At 67.8% G+C, this 17,289-nt stretch overlaps 5 protein-coding genes across 5 annotated transcripts; 3 read left to right on the top strand and 2 right to left on the bottom strand.

The window, feature by feature from the left end:
• Positions 1-26: 26 nt before the first annotated feature.
• On the top strand, positions 27-2,964 carry RHOBADRAFT_53464 (uncharacterized protein; the record flags this gene model as incomplete). Its single annotated transcript, XM_018416847.1, has 13 exons — positions 27-87; positions 158-230; positions 358-580; positions 669-947; positions 1,024-1,096; positions 1,192-1,211; positions 1,273-1,539; positions 1,677-1,953; positions 2,030-2,197; positions 2,257-2,353; positions 2,422-2,480; positions 2,547-2,791; positions 2,895-2,964. 12 exons carry the CDS (start codon positions 27-29, stop codon positions 2,618-2,620), a joined length of 1,671 nt encoding a protein of 556 aa, XP_018271541.1. The 3' UTR covers positions 2,621-2,791; positions 2,895-2,964.
• Positions 2,763-4,769, bottom strand: RHOBADRAFT_31751 (uncharacterized protein; the record flags this gene model as incomplete). The annotated part of the gene is made up of 10 exons (XM_018412991.1): positions 2,763-2,791; positions 2,895-3,107; positions 3,206-3,335; positions 3,436-3,560; positions 3,641-3,759; positions 3,858-4,053; positions 4,129-4,227; positions 4,296-4,377; positions 4,450-4,607; positions 4,676-4,769. 10 exons carry the CDS (start codon positions 4,767-4,769, stop codon positions 2,763-2,765), a joined length of 1,245 nt encoding a protein of 414 aa, XP_018271542.1.
• Positions 4,770-6,523: 1,754 nt separating this feature from the next.
• On the top strand, positions 6,524-7,067 carry RHOBADRAFT_7747 (uncharacterized protein; the record flags this gene model as incomplete). The annotated part of the gene is made up of 2 exons (XM_018419197.1): positions 6,524-6,731; positions 6,847-7,067. Coding segments are annotated over 2 exons (429 nt in total), but the record flags the coding sequence as incomplete, so codon positions are not given.
• A 5,393-nt stretch (positions 7,068-12,460) lies between these two features.
• RHOBADRAFT_53467 (uncharacterized protein) lies at positions 12,461-15,099 on the bottom strand (the record flags this gene model as incomplete). The annotated part of the gene is made up of 5 exons (XM_018416848.1): positions 12,461-12,811; positions 12,970-13,171; positions 13,289-14,132; positions 14,210-14,470; positions 14,565-15,099. The coding sequence occupies 5 exons, from the start codon at positions 15,097-15,099 to the stop codon at positions 12,668-12,670; spliced, it is 1,986 nt and encodes a 661-aa protein (XP_018271544.1). The 3' UTR covers positions 12,461-12,667.
• Positions 15,100-15,415: 316 nt separating this feature from the next.
• Positions 15,416-17,106, top strand: RHOBADRAFT_14310 (glycosyltransferase family 4 protein; the record flags this gene model as incomplete). Its single annotated transcript, XM_018412198.1, has 7 exons — positions 15,416-15,655; positions 15,730-16,103; positions 16,179-16,297; positions 16,368-16,475; positions 16,543-16,655; positions 16,722-16,890; positions 16,976-17,106. Coding segments are annotated over 7 exons (1,254 nt in total), but the record flags the coding sequence as incomplete, so codon positions are not given.
• Between the last annotated feature and the right edge of the window lie 183 nt (positions 17,107-17,289).

Consider the following 17,289-nt stretch of genomic DNA (forward strand, 5'->3'; position numbering starts at 1 on the left):
CCTCCTCACCCGCCACCGCTGCCGCCATGATCTACGAGTCGCCGCACCCTCCTGTCGACCTGCCCGAGTGCTCCGTGTGGGACAAAGGTGCGCCCGGCTCTTTTCCCCACCTCCACCCGGTCTCTCGAGCTGACCCTCCCCTCGCCCGCCGCGACAGTGTGGGCCAACCCGACGGGCGCGAGCGACACCAAGGACGCCGTCATTGACGGACCGACGGGCCGCAAGCTCAGGTGCGTCCCGCTCGCCTCGACGAGAACCGCGCGAGGGAGGGATGCAGGTCGTCTCGCGTTGCGCACCCTCTCGGGCACCGTCTCGGCTCTTGCAGAGCGTCTACTGACCTCTTGCGCGTCGCTACAGCCGAGGAGAACTGCGCTCGCACGCCCAACGTCTCGCCGAGGGCCTGCGCACCACGGCCTCGCTCTCGCAAGGCGACGTCCTGTGCGTCGTGTCGCCCAACTCGCTCTACTACCACATGCTCGTCCTCGCCAGCCAATGCGCCGGCATCGTCTTCTCGGGCGCCAACGCGTCGTACACGCCGAGTGAGCTCGCCCACCAACTCGAGGATTCGAGCGCTAAGCTGGTGCGTCGCTCCTGCGCCCTCTCTTGTTCTCCTTGTCCCTCTTCCTTAGCGGGCCTCGAGAACTAACTCGTGCGATGCCGGGCGACAGGTTCTCGCCCACCCGCAAGTTCTCAAGACGGTCCTCGCCGCGACCAAGCAGCTCGGCTGGTCCACCTCGGAGCAGCAGCGCCGCATCATCCTCGCCGTCCGCTCTGACGAGGCCGGCCCGGCCTCGAAGCAGCACAAGACGCTCGACTACCTGCTCGCGGACAAGGAGATGCAGCCGGTCAAGGTGCACGACCCGAAAAACACGGTCGCCTACCTCGGTTACTCGAGCGGGACGAGCGGCAAGGCCAAGGGCGTGCGCACGAGCGCCTACAACATGACGGTACGTCCAACAGTCCTCCTGAGGAGCCTGCAACGATAAGGAGATCTGACCTGATCCTCGGTTCGCGCACGCGCAGTCGGTCCTCTCGATCCTCGCCCCGGTCAAGACGTACGAGGACGACGTCCAGCTTGCGGTCCTTCCTCTTAACCGTGCGTCCATCTCTCTCTCATCGAAGAGCGCGACGAGCGAAGAGTGTGTCGTTGCCGAGCAGGACCCTGACGATTCCTCTCGTTCGCGCTCGCAGACATCTACGGCTTGACCAAGGTGCGTCTCGCTCGGGCCGCTCCCTCACCTACCTCGGTAACTGACGAGTTGCGTCACACAGCTCGTGCACTGGCCCGTCCTGTGGGGCAATCCCGTCGTCGTCATGCCCAAGTTCGAGATCCAGGCGCTCTGCTCCCTCGTCCAGCGGTACCGCGGGACCTTCCTCATGCTCGTCCCGCCTATCGCCCTCCAACTCGCTCGCGACCCGATCGTCGACAAGTTCGACATGTCGAGCCTGCGCATCATCATCTCGGGCGCGGCGCCGCTCGGACCCGAGCTCGAGCAGGAGCTGGCGACGAGGTTGCCAAAGGCGACGGTCCTTCAGGCCGTGAGTCGCCTCTTTCTTTTTACGTCTTCCTCGCCGCGAGGTGCGGGCGGGAGCGTCCTCTTGAGGACACCGCCTCGTCGTTTTCCTCGTCGACCTTCCCAAACCCGAAACCTGACTCGCGCTCTCGTCCCTCGCAGTACGGCCTCACCGAGAGCTCGCCGACGACGCACATGGGCATCATCCCGAAGCGTGGCTCGATCGGCCCGCTCCTGCCCATGATGCGCGGCCGGATCGTCGACCCCGAGACGAACAAGGACGTCAAGCAGGGCGAGGTCGGCGAGATGCTGCTCGCAGGCCCGAACATCATGCTTGGCTACCTCAATCGACCCGAGGCGACGGCCGAGACGCTCGTCAAGGACGCGCAGGGCACGACGTGGCTCAAGACGGGCGACATCGCTCGCGTCGACGAGAAGGGTGCGTCTCTCCTTTCCCTCCTCGTCCTCGTCCTCCCTCAAGTACGCGCACTCACTATCCTCCCGCACGCGCACAGGCCTCTTCTACATCACCGACCGCCTGAAGGAGTTGATCAAGGTCAAGGGCTTCCAAGTGCCGCCCGCCGAGCTCGAGGCGGTCCTCCTCGAGTGCCCGTTCGTCGCCGACTGCGCCGTCATCGGTGTGTGGAACGACGACCAGCAGACCGAGTACCCTCGAGCATACGGCGCGTCCTCTCCTCGCCCCTCTTCTCGAGGCCAGGACTGACAACAAAAGCGCTCGCAGTCGTTCTCTCGAGCAAGGGCAAGGCCGAGTCGGACCCGTCGGCGACGATCCAGTCGTGGATGAAGAACAAGGTCGCGCACTACAAGCAGCTCAAGGGGTGCGTCCCTCTTTCTCCCTCGTGCGCTTTCGGTGCGAGCGTGCCCTGACCTCGAGGACCGTGCGCAGAGGCATCAAGCTCGTCGACTCGGTGCCCAAGTCTCCCTCGGGCAAGCTCCTGCGACGAAGTGAGCCCTGCTTCTCTCTCATTCTCTCTCACAGACTCTCACTGACTCTGTCGTGCCCGCTCGCAGTCCTGCGCGAGGAGGCCAAGGCCGAGATCGAGGCGGCGAAGAAGGCGGCGAGCGGGCAGCGGGCGTCGCTCTAGAGTGCGCAACGGGCCTTGTATTGTACAGAAACAGAGACTGCAACTATGCGAGGTACACGACGAGGAACGACAGGAGATAGAGAAAGAGAGAGAGAAAGAGAGAGCGAACGACGAGGGGAAAGAGACGGGCGAACGACGACGGCTAGAACTCCATCGACTGCGCCTTCTCGGCTGCGGGCGATCGACGAGAGCGTCAGTTCCGTCATGCAGAAGATGAGAGAGGCCTGTGGACCGAGACGGGCACTGAGAGAACGAGAGAAAAGAAGGAGCGCACCCTTGACCTCCCTCGCCCTCTCCCTCGCGACGCCCTCTGCGTGCCGCTCAAACAGCTCGACGTACGGCTTGAGGCTCGTCTTGCCCCAGTCGGCCTGCAGGTCGCCCCGGCGCGACAGCTGCTCGAGCTCGAGGAGGAGCTTGCCGACCGTCGGGACCGTGTCCGGGTCGAACGCGTCGATCTGCGACGCGAGGAGCGGGACACAGACCTTGCCTGCGATACAGGGAGAGAGGGGGTCAATGGCTGTGACTTGGCGACCGACGACGAGGGCGAGGGCGAGGGACAGGGCGGCGAGAGAGGGAGGGACGGACCGGTGCCCGGGTGGATGCAGAAGGGCGCCTTGAGCAAGTGGTTGAGCTTGCGCGACACCTCGGTATCGATGCGAGGGTACGTGTACTGGATGATGAGGTCGGTGATGGCCTCCTGGTGCTTGTCCTTGATCTGCGGGTTCGCGAGGAGAGGGTCAGTGCACTCGCTCAGTCCCGCCTCGACGACGACGAGGAGAACGAAAACGACGCTGCGGGGAGGACGGGCGACGTACTCGGGACTTGGTGAGGGCGTTGGCGGAAGGGGCCGATGCCGGGATCTTGACGACGTCCTTCCAGCGCTCGATGGATGACGAGTCGGACCCGGTCGAGAACTGCTTGAGCAGCGACGCGGCGTTCTCTGCGGACAAGTCCAGGCGCAAGCATGAGTTGTGCGCTGCGGAACGCGCACAAAAGATGATGCCGAGAGGCTCGACGCACCCTTGTCGGGCAGCATCGAGAGGACGTTCTCCCACTGCTGCGGGTCGGTGCGGAACACGTCCTGGTCGCCGAGGACGACGCTCGAGAACGCCGACTTGAGCGAGTTGTCGTACGCGCGCCTGTGTGGGCACGTTCGACGTTAGGCGCTGCGACTGAGCTCGTCACGCGCCCCTCCCTCCCTGGGGGAGGAAGAGGAGAGAACAGGGAGGCGACGCACTTGATGCTCGGGTGCATCGGCTTGATGGTCGTCAGGCGCTTGTCCATGGCCGTGTAGCCCTTGACGATGTCGATGTAGCGCACGATGGCGCTGCGCTGCTCGTCGGTGAGGTTGAGCGCCGCCGAGTCGCTGATCCAGGCGTGGATGCCGCGACGACCCGAGTAGACCCACAGGATGTGGACAAAGCCAAAGTCGGCTGCGGAGGAAGGTAGAGTCAGGCTCGTCGGGCGCGGCGAGGCGAGAGTGGGTGCAGAGAGAGAAGGAGACGCACTGCGCAGGATCTCGTCGAGGACCTTGACGGCGACCGTGATGAAGCGCCAGCACCGTTTGCACATCTTCTTGTCCTTGCAGCACGTCCGGATCGAGTCGTCTGTGGATGCGAGACCGGTCAGGGCCGCTCGACGAGGGGGAGCGAGAGCGAGACGAGGGACGACTCGCAGTCGGTCATGTCGATGTCGAACACGAGCTCGCGGGTCAAGGGACGAAAGGCACTCTTCATGAGCGCCTTGCGGTCCTTTGGCTGTCGTCGGGGAGGGGCACATGGGTCAGCGCGTCCTGAGAGGGAGGAAGAGAGAGGACGGCAGGGACGGACCCGGCCAGAGTACATGGGCCCGATCTCGAAGCGGCTCGGGTTGAGGCGCAGGACCTCGCGCTTGAGGTCGTCGGCGGTGGCGAACGACTGGTAGCGGAGGTAGGCCTCATTCTGGAGGGTGAAGGCAAACTCGCGGTGGGTGAACTGGCGGGTCGGGGCTGCGGGTGCGGAGGGCGAGGGTGAGCGTGCGCGGTCCGACAAGTGGGCAGAGAGGAAGAGGACGCACCGTGCGACTGGTTGAGCCACAGGAACATGGCCTTCCAGGGGAGGAGGCGGCTGTAGTAGGTGCGCATGACCATAGGGTTGCTGAGGTCGCCCATGCTCTCCTCGGTGGCGTTGTCGAGCTGCGGGAGCATGGCGGCAAGCTTGTCGTCCTTGAAGAGGTCATCGAGGGCTGTTGCGCAGGGTACAAGAGGGTGAGCGAGATGAGCGAGGCAGGAGGAGGACGAGGAGGAGGAGAGGGTGGGACGGACCAGGGCCTGCGAGGGCGGCTGCCGAGGATGGCGGTGCAGCGTCGAGGTCCATGTTGACCATGGTGGGCGTGCACAGCAGGTGTACAGGCGAGAGCGAGCGGACGAAGCGAGAGCGAGAGCCGCGAGTCGACGCGATCCACTTTGACCGCCCGAGTCGCTCCCTCTGCTCTCGCTTGCTGGAGGTGGTGGACAGAGGACTCAGTCGGCGACATAGTCAGACGCGTGCTCATCTCGGCAGCTTTGCACGAGAGGGCGAGGGCGAGTTTGCGTCGCCATCGCCCGGCCCTCGTCCGCCTCGTCGCCTCGCTCCTCTCCCTGTCTGCGTCCAGCACTCTCCCCCGCTCAAGGCGGGCCCAGTGCACCCAGGTGCGACTTCAACGTTTCAACACTCGCCAGGTGCGCCCTCGCCCACTCCATCCCCTCACCCACGCCCGCACTGATCCCTCCTTGTTCCCCCTCCCCCTCGTCGCTCAACCCCTCGTCTCCCCGCCCGCGCCACAACCCTGCGACTGCTGCAGATCAGTGTCCTTCATCCAGCACACCGCCGAGACCGACTTTCGCCACCCGCCGACACCACCACCCGCCGCTTCCCTCGGCAAACAATCGTCCGCGCCTTGCACCAACCTCGACCACCCGCACTCGACACCTCGTCGGCCTCTTGCACCTGCGCTCGCCCCCGTCAAGGCTGCACAACACCTTCACGAACAAGACGCGACCACCCAGGCGAGACTGCAAGAACATCCGGTGAGTCTCGCGCTGTCAACATGTCGACGCTCGCTCGCGCACTCGTGCGCGAGCAGCTTTGTGCGGACGTCCGACGACGAGCAACACACTGACAAACACGCACGCGCGCCTACAGCACCGCGACCGCCGGCACCATGACGACCCGTAACGGCGACCCGCCCGCCTCGCCGTCCGCCTCAATCCACTCGTTCCTCACCGAGGACCCGTACCACTCGGGCTCGCCACGCACCTCGTCCCGCATGTCTTCCCTCCCGCCACACCTCGCCGGCGCCGACCTCAACAGCGACGACGCCCACCTCACCCAGTCGTCGCTCCTGAACCGCCTCGAGTCGCTCCTGCGCGCCAAGGCCGAGGAGGTCCAGCTCGCCGGCCAGCTCGGCCAGGCCCTCCTGTCGCAGCAGCAAGAGCTCGAGGGCCGCATCCGCGACATCGCCGAGGTCGCGACCCGGTACGCCGACCGCCAGTCGGCGTCGTCGAGCTCGTCGGCCGCGGCGCGCAGCACCGGCGGCGGCGGCGGCGGCGAGAGCAGCGACGAGAGCGAGGCGCGCGAGGTCGGCGACGAGACCAAGAAGAGCCTGCGCGCGCTCGAGGAGGAGCTCGAGCGGTGGGAGAGCGGCAACCAGGACCTGTACCAGGTCGTCGGCACGGCCGCCGCTCGCGGCGTTCCGGCCCTCGACCACGCCGCAGCGTCGTCCGCCGCCGCCGACGGGCACTCGGTCCCGTCCGCTCGTCCTCGTGCGCCGAGCCTTTCGCTCGGCAAGCGGCCCTCGATAGCCGACCTCGCCGCGTCGACCTCGAACGTGTCGATCGCGTCCGCCTCGTCAACGACGCCCGCGCTCGACGCGTCGTCGTCCCGCCGCGCGCGCAACACGGCGCAGCACCGCACCAACGACATCGAGCTGGCCACCGAGATTGGCCAGAGCCTCCTCGTCGAGGTGAGGCGCCTCCAGGCGCTCCTCCAGGAGAAGGACGAGCACGTTCGCGCCGTCGAGCGCGAGCGCGACGGCATGGCGCACGAGGCCGAGCAGGCCATGGCGCAGAAGAAGCAGGTCGAGGAGGCGTCCGGTGCGTCCACCCTCTCCCTCTCTCCTTCCCGCCCTCTCTCCCTCTTTTCCTCTTTTCCTCTCCTTCTCAGACGTACACGGGAAACATCGTCACTCACTCGTCTTCTCTCTCGCAGAGCGCTTCAAGGAGGTCAACTGGGAGCTCGAGCTCGCGTCGCAGGACTTGCGCACGGCCCTCTCGACGGCCCAGTCGTCGCTCCAGAAGGCCGAGGTCGAGCGCGCCCGTCACGCCAAGGACCTCGCCTCGACGCGCGACGCCCTCGACCTGCAGCGCCTCGAGTCGGAGCGCGTCGCCAAGGAGCTCGAGAACCTCAAGAGCAAGCACGAGACCGACATGGCCAACATGCGCAAGGCGCAGGCCGGCCTCCAGCGCGACAAGAGCGACCTCCAGGGCTCGCTCGAGGGCCTCAAGAGCGAGCTCGCGACCCGTGCGCGCGCCATCCGTCGTGGCGCCGGCGGTTCGCCCGCCCCGGGCACGCCTGGGTACCGCGGTCCCGGCGCGACGGGCGACGACGACGACGACGGCTTCGCGCCGCTCGACGACGACGACGTCTTCCGCTCGACGGCGCGCCGTCGCACGGGCGAGGGCTTCCCGTCGTCGGCCATGGCCGGCGACAACCACGACCCGTTCGGCGCCGGCGACTCGCCCTCGGCGTCGCCGATCCAGCGCTCCGGCTTCGCGACCGAGGGCGACGCGCTCCGAGCGAGCCTCGCCCACGCGCAGCGCCAGCTCTCGACGCTGCGCACGAGCCTGCAGCGCGAGAAGCAGGCCAAGATGGAGCTCCGGCGGCAGCTCGTCGGCGGCGAGGCGACCAAGGGCGGCGCGCGCGGCGACAAGGTGTGGGGCGACGACCCGCTCGACGGGAGCGACTCGGACGACGACGGCGACGAGGGCGACAGCTTCGCGACCGAGGAGAGCGACTCGGACGCTCTCGCCGTCCCGGGCAGCGGTCGCACGCCCGCTCGCCAGCCGGTCGTCGCAGACTGGCCCAGGTCGGCGCGCGGCTCGGCTCGCGGCTCGGCTCGCGGTCGTGGCTCGGCCATGCGTCGCGGCGGCGGCGGCGGCGGAGTGCGCGTCCCCTCGCGCCTCGCACGAGCCTTTGCCGAGGGCGACGGCTCAGACGTCTCGACCGACGAGGCCGCCTCGCCTGCCGCCCTCGGCGCGTCGCACGGCGCGGCCGACGACTCGCTCGACGGCCACGACGACGCCTCGATCTTCGAGCACCGCTTCGGCCAGCCCGGCCTGCACTCGGACGGCGACGCGTCGTTCGAGGTCGACTCGCCGACGCGCAACCTCGGCTCGAGCATCCTCGGCCGCTCGCAAGCCTCGATGGCCTCTCGCCGCGAGCGCGCCATGTCGGCCGAGACGGACGACAGCCGCACCTCGTTCGACGGCGCCGTGCCGACGAGCCTCGGCGACATGCTCGGCGACGACCACCACTCGCTCCTCGCGTCGTCGCAGCGCCACCACCGCCCGGGCAGCATCGGCTCGCTCGCGTCGATCCTCGGGCGCTCGCGTGCGCAGAGCGACCGCTTCGACGCCGTCTCGGAGGAGGGTCACGCCGCCAACGACGACCACGACCACGACCGCGCCGCCAACGACGACCACGACCACGACCGCCGCCAGTACCTCGACGACGAGACCCGCACGCCCGCCGCGGGCTCGCCCACCTCGACCTCGACCCGCCCCGCCACCGCCACGACGGCCGCACCCGCACCTGCACCCGTCCCGGTCGTCAGCTGGAGCGACAAGTCGACGGCGACCGACTTCCCTGAGCCCGAGCCTCGCGAGCGCGTCGTCGAGCGCGAGGTTCGCGTCGAGGTGCCCGTCGACCGCATCGTCGAGGTGCCCGTCGAGCGCGAGGTCCGGGTCGAGGTGCCGGTCGACCGCATCGTCGAGCGCGAGGTGCGCGTCGAGGTGCCCGTCGACCGCATCGTCGAGGTGCCCGTCGAGCGCGAGGTTCGTGTCGAGGTGCCGGTCGACCGCATCGTCGAGCGCGAGGTGCGCGTCGAGGTGCCGGTCGACCGCATCGTCGAGCGCGAGGTGCGCGTCGAGGTGCCCGTCGACCGCATCGTCGAGGTGCCCGTCGAGCGCGAGGTCCGGGTCGAGGTGCCGGTCGACCGCATCGTCGAGCGCGAGGTGCGCGTCGAGGTGCCCGTCGACCGCATCGTCGAGGTGCCCGTCGAGCGCGAGGTTCGTGTCGAGGTGCCGGTCGACCGCATCGTCGAGCGCGAGGTGCGCGTCGAGGTGCCCGTCGACCGCATCGTCGAGGTGCCCGTCGAGCGCGAGGTTCGTGTCGAGGTGCCGGTCGACCGCATCGTCGAGCGCGAGGTGCGCGTCGAGGTGCCCGTCGACCGCATCGTCGAGGTGCCCGTCGAGCGCGAGGTGCGCGTCGAGGTGCCCGTCGACCGCATCGTCGAGCGCGAGGTTCGTGTCGAGGTGCCGGTCGACCGCATCGTCGAGCGCGAGGTTCGCGTCGAGGTGCCCGTCGATCGTGTCGTCGAGGTGCCGGTCGAGGTCATCAAGCACGTCGTCCAGGAGGTCGAGGTCGTCAAGGAGGTCCAAGTCCCGGCTCCTCGACCCGCCATGGCCGACGCCGGCGTCCAAGCCGCCTTCGACCTCGTCTCGCCGACGCCTGTACCCGCCGCCGTCGCCCGCATGGAGGCCCGTGCGCTCCCGCACCAAGCGTCGCTGTCCAACCTCACCGAGCGCGGCTCGTTCGCGCACCCGGAGCGCGACCAGACCATCTCGTCCTTCGCCCAGCTCCAGGGTCTACGCTCGCCAGCTCGCGCTCGCGGCGCACCGAGCGAGTCGTCCGAGGACGATGCGCGCTCCGAGGCGACCGACCGTGGCGCGCCGAGCCGCCAGACCTTCTACACCGACACCGAGCTCGACTACGAGGACGCGCGCGAGTCGCTCGGCGGTGCCACGTCGTCGCTCGCCGGCGGCCGTCCCTCGTTCGCCACGGCTCCTCGCGCATCGTTCTCGGACAGCAACCCGTCGCGCTCGACCTCGATCAACGACTTTGTCTCGGTCCGGTCGGGCCGCACGACGGCCTTTGGCGACGAGGCCGACAGCGAGGTCGAGGTCCTGTCGGGTACCGACGGCGAGCAAGACGGCGGCGACGACGACGACGACCTGGACGACACGAGGGCGTTCCGCAGGACGCTGCGCGGCCGTCCCGCCGACTTTGCGCTCGCGCCGGCGGCGCCCGAGGTCGTCGAGTTCGAGACGCAGACGGAGCAGTGGGCGCCCGAGCCTCGCGTCGTCACGGTCTACGTCGACAAGGTCGTGCACGTGGATCGCCCGATCGAGCGCATCGTCTACGTCGACAAGCCGTACGAGGTCGAGAAGGTCGTCTACCGCGACCGCCCCGTCGTCACCGAGAAGATCGTGCGCGTCGAGGTGGACCGCCCCGTCGTCGTCGAAAAGGTCGTCGAGAAGGTCGTCGAGAAGATCGTATACGTAGACCGGCCCATCCCGACACCGGCCCGTCCTCAAGCCGACCGTCGCCCAGCCGACCGCGATGTCGGCGACCACGACGACGACGACGACGAGGAGCTCGACATCTCGGCCGCAACGGCGACGGCCTTCCTCGGCGACGGCGACGACTCGAGGCCGGTCACGCCGTCGCCCATCGGCGGCAGCGGCTCGTCCTCGTTCTTCCCCTCGGCGCCGTCGACCGCCGCCAAGGACGGCAAGGGCAAGGCCAAGGAGGTCCTCATGGGTCCGCCGCCGCTCCCGACCTCGCGCAGGACGCCTGCGAGCCGCAAGAGCGCCTCGATCGCCTCGACCAAGTCGCTTCGCCAACTTCCTCCCTCTCGCCCGACCTCGCCTCCTCCTGCCGACCTCCTCAACCGCGCCCAGTCGCCCGCATTCGACGCCGAGTACTCGCGCCGCACCTCGACCTTCCTTCTCGCGCCGCCCATCCCGTCGTCCGCCGCACCGACCCTGCGCTCGCAAGCGTCGGGCATCTCGTCGGCGGGCGCGACGCCGCGCAGTGCGCGCCTCTCGCGCCAGCAGCTGTCGCAGCAGTCGACGTCTGCGCGCTCGGTCTCGGAGATGAGCATGCGCAGCGACGCCTCGCGCCGCCTGTCGATGGCGAGCGAGGCGACGAGCGACGGCGGGTACGACCTCGCCGGCGCACCGCCCGTCCCGGGCTCGACCGGCGCAGCAGGTGCAGCCGGCCCGGCGTCGACGGACCCCGAGGTCATCCACTCGATCACGCAGACCATGATCGGCGAGTTCCTGCACAAGTACACGCGCCGCAGGGTCGGCAAGGGCATGTCGGACAAGCGGCACAAGCGCTTCGTCTGGCTCCACCCGTACTCGCGCACCCTGTACTGGAGCTCGTCCGACCCGGGCGCGCACACGACCAACTACGCAGCGGCCAAGAGCGGTTCGTCCTCTCCTCCTCCCTCGCTTTCCCTCCCCTCGGCCTCCCTTCCCTCGTCCTGACACAGACTCTCCTCTCTCTTCGTCCTCGCTCGCAGCACACATCGAGGGCGTCCGCCAGGTCCTCGACCCGAACCCGATGCCGCCCGGCCTGCACCAGCACTCGCTCGTCATCAAGACGCGCGACCGCGACATCGCCTTCACGGCCTCGAGCAAGGAGCGCCACGACCTGTGGTACAACGCCGTTCAGTACCTCCTCTCGCGCCCAGACGGCGTTGGCGGCTCGACCTCGTCGACGACCGCAGCTTCGGCGGCGGCGGCGGCTTCCGCGACGCCGACTGCCCGCCGCACGCGCTCGAGGACCCTCGCCGGCGACGAGCCGAGCAGCAGCTTCGGCCTCGAGAGCGACCAGCTGTACTCGCTCGGCGTCGCCGCGAGCGCGTCCGACTCGCGGCTCACGCCGAGGGCGCGCCAGCCGTACCACTCGCAGACGCTGCCCGCCAAGAGCTCGCGGCCTCTCGCCGCCGCCGCCGCCGGCTCCGCCAACTCGCACGACCGTCGTCGCGCGAGCGGCATCCTCCTCGGCACGCCTCGCTCGTTGCGGTCGTTCGGCGGTCGCCCGATCCACGACGAGGACAGCAGCCTCGAGGTCGTCGACCGCAACGACATCCCGCACGGCTTCTACGAGCACGAGCACGACCATGGCGACGACGAGGGCTTCGAGGGCCTCGAGAACCTGCGCTCGTGCTGCGACGGCGCTCACGACGGTGCGTCCCCGTCGATTTCCTCTTTCTCCTCCGAGCGCCCCTCACTGACTCGGGTTCTCTCTTGCAGTCGGCTCTCTCTCTCGTCACCGCCATCACCGCCACTCGCAGTCGGGACGCTCGAGGTCGGACGGCGGCGATTCTACCCGTTCGACGACGCCGGCGCCGCGGTCCAAGTCGTCGAGCAACACGCTCGGGTCGCTCTCGCGCAAGATGGGCCGGCTCACGACGCCGCGCAAGTCGGTCTCGTCGGTCTCGACGCCGTCAAACGCTCGACCGCTCGAGGCGATCGAGAACACGGGTGCAAGTCGCCGTTAGAGCCCTCGTCGTCGCTTCTTCTCCCTCGCCCTCTCTCTCGCCCTCTCTCCCTCTCCTCCTCTCTTCCCCTTCGTTTTCCCTTTCTTGAACCCTTTGAAATCGTGGCGCCCGTCGAGGCAGCCCTGAATAGTCTTTGCGCCTCGTCTCCTCTTGTAGATCCTCTCCTCTCTCTATCTCCTTCCTGCGATCGCAAGGTCCCGTTTTCCCATCTCAGCCTCGCGTGTGCTTTCGAATGCTCTGAGCGACGACCGGGAGGAGAGAACGGACAAGCGAGTGGATTGCAGAGCGAGGACGAGAGTCCTTTTCGCGATCAAGAGAGAACGGGAGGCTACAAAGGGGGCGAGGCCCGTGCACGAAGGGGTGAAGGAGGCTCTGTACAAAGAGAGGAGGGAAGAGAGAGAAGAGAGGCTCGAGAGCTTGACGCCCGACTTCGTCGACGTCGAGCGGCTCGGGAGCGCCTCAGGCCGCCGACATGCGCGCGAGGAGCTTGCCGACCTTCTTGGCCTCGAGCTTGGAGAAGCCAAAGCCCGACGCCTCGGCGAGGGCGCGCAGGTGCTTGTCGTGCGACGGCGGCGGCGGGAGGAGGAACTGGGTGCCGAGAACCTGTGGGCGCGACGAGAGGGAAGGAAGAAAGGCGACGAGGAAAAGGGGGTCCGTGCGTCAGTCGCTGTTTCGATCGGGCGCGACGGCGCACGCTCGAGAGAGTGCTCTCGCCGCCGAGAGGACAGGGGGAGAGACAGAGAGAGACAGAGGGGACGTACGTGCACAGCGCCGGCGCGCACGGGCAGGTCCGTGTACGCGACCTTGACCGGGTGCGGCCTCGGCGGGCCGTCGTGCTCGTGGCCGCAACCAAAGCGGCGGTACGGCGCCGAGACGTTGTCGTCGTGCTCGTGGTCGTGCTTGTGGTCGTGATGGTCGTGGTCGTGGTGCGGCGGGAGCGAGGGGAAGATGATGATCTCGCGCCTGCAAGGACGAGGTTGAAGGTCAGGGCTGGCTTCAGGAGTCGGAAGATCGAGGCTATCGCGTCTTCAGACATAGAGAAAGAGAGAACGGGACACGACGAGAGAGTAGAGGACGCACCTGACCGGGCCCTTGCCGAGGAAGCGGTGCGAGATGACGGCGACCTTGAGCGTCGCGTTCGGGTTGATCTCGGTGAGGAGCGTCGGGAGGACGTAGTGCGTCACGTTGGCGCGGCCGTACGGCGGGTGCTCCGGCGCGTAAGGCGGCGGGCCCTCGAAGCGGCCGTGCTCGGCGGGAACGAGCCACGTCATGGGCACCTCGACGTCGACCTCGGTCTTGACGGCGTACTGGGCGACGACGTCGGCCGACGAACCGTTCTTGACGTAGTCGCTGAAGAAGACGAGGTCGGGCACGACGTGGTAGCCGAGGAGGTACTTGAGGACCCGCTTGGCGAACGGGAACGGCGAGTGGAGGAACGCCGCCACCTTGAGCGGCAAGCGCGCGAACGCGAAGTTGGACGGGACGAAGACGGTAAAGTCCTTGTCCTTGTGCTCGTCGGTGAGCTCGGCGAGGAGGTCGTCAAAGTCGAGGTCCGACAGGTCGCCCGACAGGAGCGCGTCGTCGGCCGAGGCCTGCGCGAGGAGCGAGTCGTCGCCCTTGTGCGTCATCTCGACCTTTTGCGCCGCGTTGGTGAACAGGCCGAAAAACTTGGGCGCGAGGAAGAGCTGGTTGACCGGGCCGAACGGCGGCAGGAGAGGCTCGCCGATGAGGTGAATGACGCCGTTGCGGGCGAGGATGGTCGGGCCGCGCTTGTGGGCGTACGAGTTGAACTTGAGCGACGGGTGCGGGTACGGGTACAGGTCGAGGGTCGGCTCGACGCGGACGCGGCTCTCCTCGACCAGGGTCGGGAGGGTCGAGCGGTCGGCGAGCTCGTGGGCGTGCCACTTGCCCTTGAAGACATGGTCTGCGGGACCGCGTAGCGTGTCAGTCAGACGACGAGGATGTCGGCAGGGAAAGGAGAGAGCGAAAAGGGCGACGCACACTTGCCGACGTAGGCGATGATTTTCTTAAGGATGCGCTTCTTCTCGTCGTCGTCCTCGTCGTCGCTGTCGGCGAGCTTGGCGAGCTTCTTGGGCGACAGCTCGCGCGAGTGGAATGGGTGCGGGGCAGCCGCCGTCAAGTCGAACAGGGCCGACGAGCCGTCGCGAGCGGCGTCGCCGAGGTTGGCGAATTTGCCGCCCGGGTCCTTGCGCTTGTGCGGGTTCTGCAGGGCGTGGTTGTCCGGCGCGAGGAGCGTGATGTCTGCGAGAAGAGCAGAGGATGCGCAGTGCGCAGTCAGCGTCGGCGCAGTCGAGGTTACCGGGTGGGAGAGGGAAAGGGAAACAGGGCGACGCACCGTCCTTCTCGAGGAGGGCGGCCGCCTCGGGGCTAAAGTTGATGAGCCACGCGAGGTGGTTGAGCGGGAGGTGCTCGGGCGACGGGTGGTGCTCGCTGTCGTCGCCCTCATCGCCGCCGAGAGCGAGGCCCTTGCGGAGCTTGCGAGCGAACGCGGCGCCGTCAAAGTGGTCGGGCTCGTGGTGGGGCTTCTTGTAGGTGGCGTTGACGATCTCGAGGATGGTGTACTTGGTAAAGTCGAGGACGGGAGGCGGGAGCGGGTGGTGAGGCGGGTGCGGGAGGGCCTTGACCTCGTCGACGACCTGGCCGAGGGCGTGCTTGAGCGAGTCGGTGAGCGAGTTCTCGACGGCGATGAAGTCGTCGACCGAGAGGTCGGGGAGAACGCGGTCGTGGTGGTGGTGCTGCTGCTGCTGCTGCTGCGAAGCTGGCTCGAGTGGGGCGGCGAGGCGGTCGCCCGCGGGCTGGAGGACGAAGGGGGGAGCGGCGAGGGCGGTGGTCGCGAGGAGCGACAGGGCCGACACGAGGGTGGGCCTCATGGTAGCGGCTGCTAGGAGTGGTGGAGAGAAGGGAAGCGAGCCCTGCCGGGAGACGGTGTCGTCGTCGTCGCAGCCTCGGCACCTCGGTCGTCTCTCGCGGATCGCACCTCGCTCCTTGCGCCGGCCCGTGCCCCTTGTGCGCAGCCTCGATCTACGAGCCCGCCCTTGTCCGCACTTGTCCCCGGCTGTGCCACTGCTGCGCTGCCTGCGCTCCTCGCCCTCGGGCCAATCGCAGCGCCTCATCTCTCCGCGCGCCGCCTCGGCCGTCCACTCTCTCTCTCGCTCGAGGGTCCACGTGCATGGAGTGGGGCAGGGCATGGACCATGGTTATCTCGGACACGCGTCGCCAACCTCGCAGATTCGTCGCTCGCTGAACATCGCGTACGTCTCCCCTCTCCTCTCCTCCTGCCCCCGACTTTCACCCTCAGTAGCCACTCAGACTGACTGTACTTGCGCCCTGCACAGCCTCGTGTCCGACTACTTCTATCCCAAGGCCGGCGGCGTCGAGAGCCACATCTACGCCGTCGCTCAGTCCCTCGCCAAGCGCGACCATCGTGTGCGCACCCTCTCTCCCTCCCTCCCACGGACCGGCTCGATCCCGCAGAGTTGACGTACAGAACCCTCACACAGGTTGTCGTCGTCACGCATGCGTACCCGCCTCGAAACGGCGTACGCTGGCTGCCCAACGGCGTCAAGGTCTACTACATCCCCGTCCAGCCGCTTCCTCCCACCCACGTCCACGCGACCTTGCCCAACTTCTTCACCGCCATCCCGCACCTTCGCTCCATCTTTGTGCGCGAGTCGATCGACATCGTGCACGCGCACGCCTCGCTCAGCGCGCTCGGCATGGAGGCCATCATGCACGCACGCGCCATGGGCATTCGCGCCGTCTTTACCGACCACTCGCTGTTCGGGCTCGGCAACATGGCCGAGATCTGGGGCAACAAGATGCTCAAGGGCTGCCTCAGCGACGTCGAGGCCGTCATCTGCGTCTCGCACACCGGGTCCGTCCTCTCTCTTCAACATCGCCCTTTCTTCCGCCTCGTTCCCGCTCTGACTCTCCTCGCGCACGCTCACAGCAAGGAGAACACGGTCCTTCGAGGCGCCCTCAACCCGTCCATCGTTCACGTCATCCCCAACGCCGTCGTCGCCTCGCAGTTCCGCCCTGCCGAGCCCGTTCCTCCAGTACCCGACATCTGTGCGTCGCACGTCCTCCTCTCGCCGCAAATCTTATGATGTGATACTGACGGTCGAGGCCGTTTTCGCAGTGAACATCGTGTGCATCTCGCGCCTCGTGTACCGCAAGGGCATCGACCTCCTCATCGCGGCGCTGCCCAAAGTCTGCGCCCTGCACTCGGACGTGCGCTTCCTCATCGGTGCGTCTCTCTCTCACCTCCGTCCCCTCTCGTTCGCGCAAAGAGCCTGACCCTCCTCGTCGCGCAGGAGGAGACGGGCCCAAGATTGTCGAGCTCGACCAGATGCGCGACAAGTACCAGACGCTTCTGCGCGACCGAGTCGACCTCCTCGGCCCAGTCAAGCACGAGGAAGTGCGCGGTGTGCGTCTACCTCTTCCTCTTTCCCTCAGTCGAGCGCTCACCGCCCCCCACTCGACCGCGCCGCAGCTTCTCGCCCGCGCCCAGATCTTCCTCAACCCGTCGCTCACCGAGGCGTTCGGGATCGGCATCCTCGAGGCGGCGTGTGCGGGCCTGTTCGTCGTCTCGACGCGCGTCGGCGGCGTGCCCGAGGTGCTGCCGCCGGGGCTCGTCGAGTTTGCCGAGCCGGACGTCGACGGTGCGTCGCTCGCTCTCTCTCTTGTCTGCCGCAGCGGCGCTCTCGTTGCCGTCGCAGTACTCATACAGGACTGCGTCCGCCGCAGACCTCGTGCGGGCCATCTCGCGCGCCATCACGCACGTGCGCTCGGGCGCGCACGACCCGCTCGCGGCGCACGCCCAGCTCGCGACCGTCTACTCGTGGAACGACGTCGCCGAGCGCACCGAGCGCGTGTACCACGCCGCCATGGACGTGCCGAGGGTACCTGTCGTCGAGCGGCTGCGCAGTGCGTCTCGGGCCCTTTCCCTCTGTCCCCTCCCGCACCCTCGCTCGAGCCTCGGATTGACCTCTCGCGTGCGGTCGACAGGTACTACGGGACGGGCGCCGTGTTTGGCAAGATTATGTGCATCATCGTCATGG

The sequence above is a fragment of the Rhodotorula graminis genome (genome assembly GCF_001329695.1).
Source record: "Rhodotorula graminis WP1 unplaced genomic scaffold RHOBAscaffold_6, whole genome shotgun sequence".
In the NCBI taxonomy this organism is placed as follows: domain Eukaryota; kingdom Fungi; phylum Basidiomycota; class Microbotryomycetes; order Sporidiobolales; family Sporidiobolaceae; genus Rhodotorula; species Rhodotorula graminis.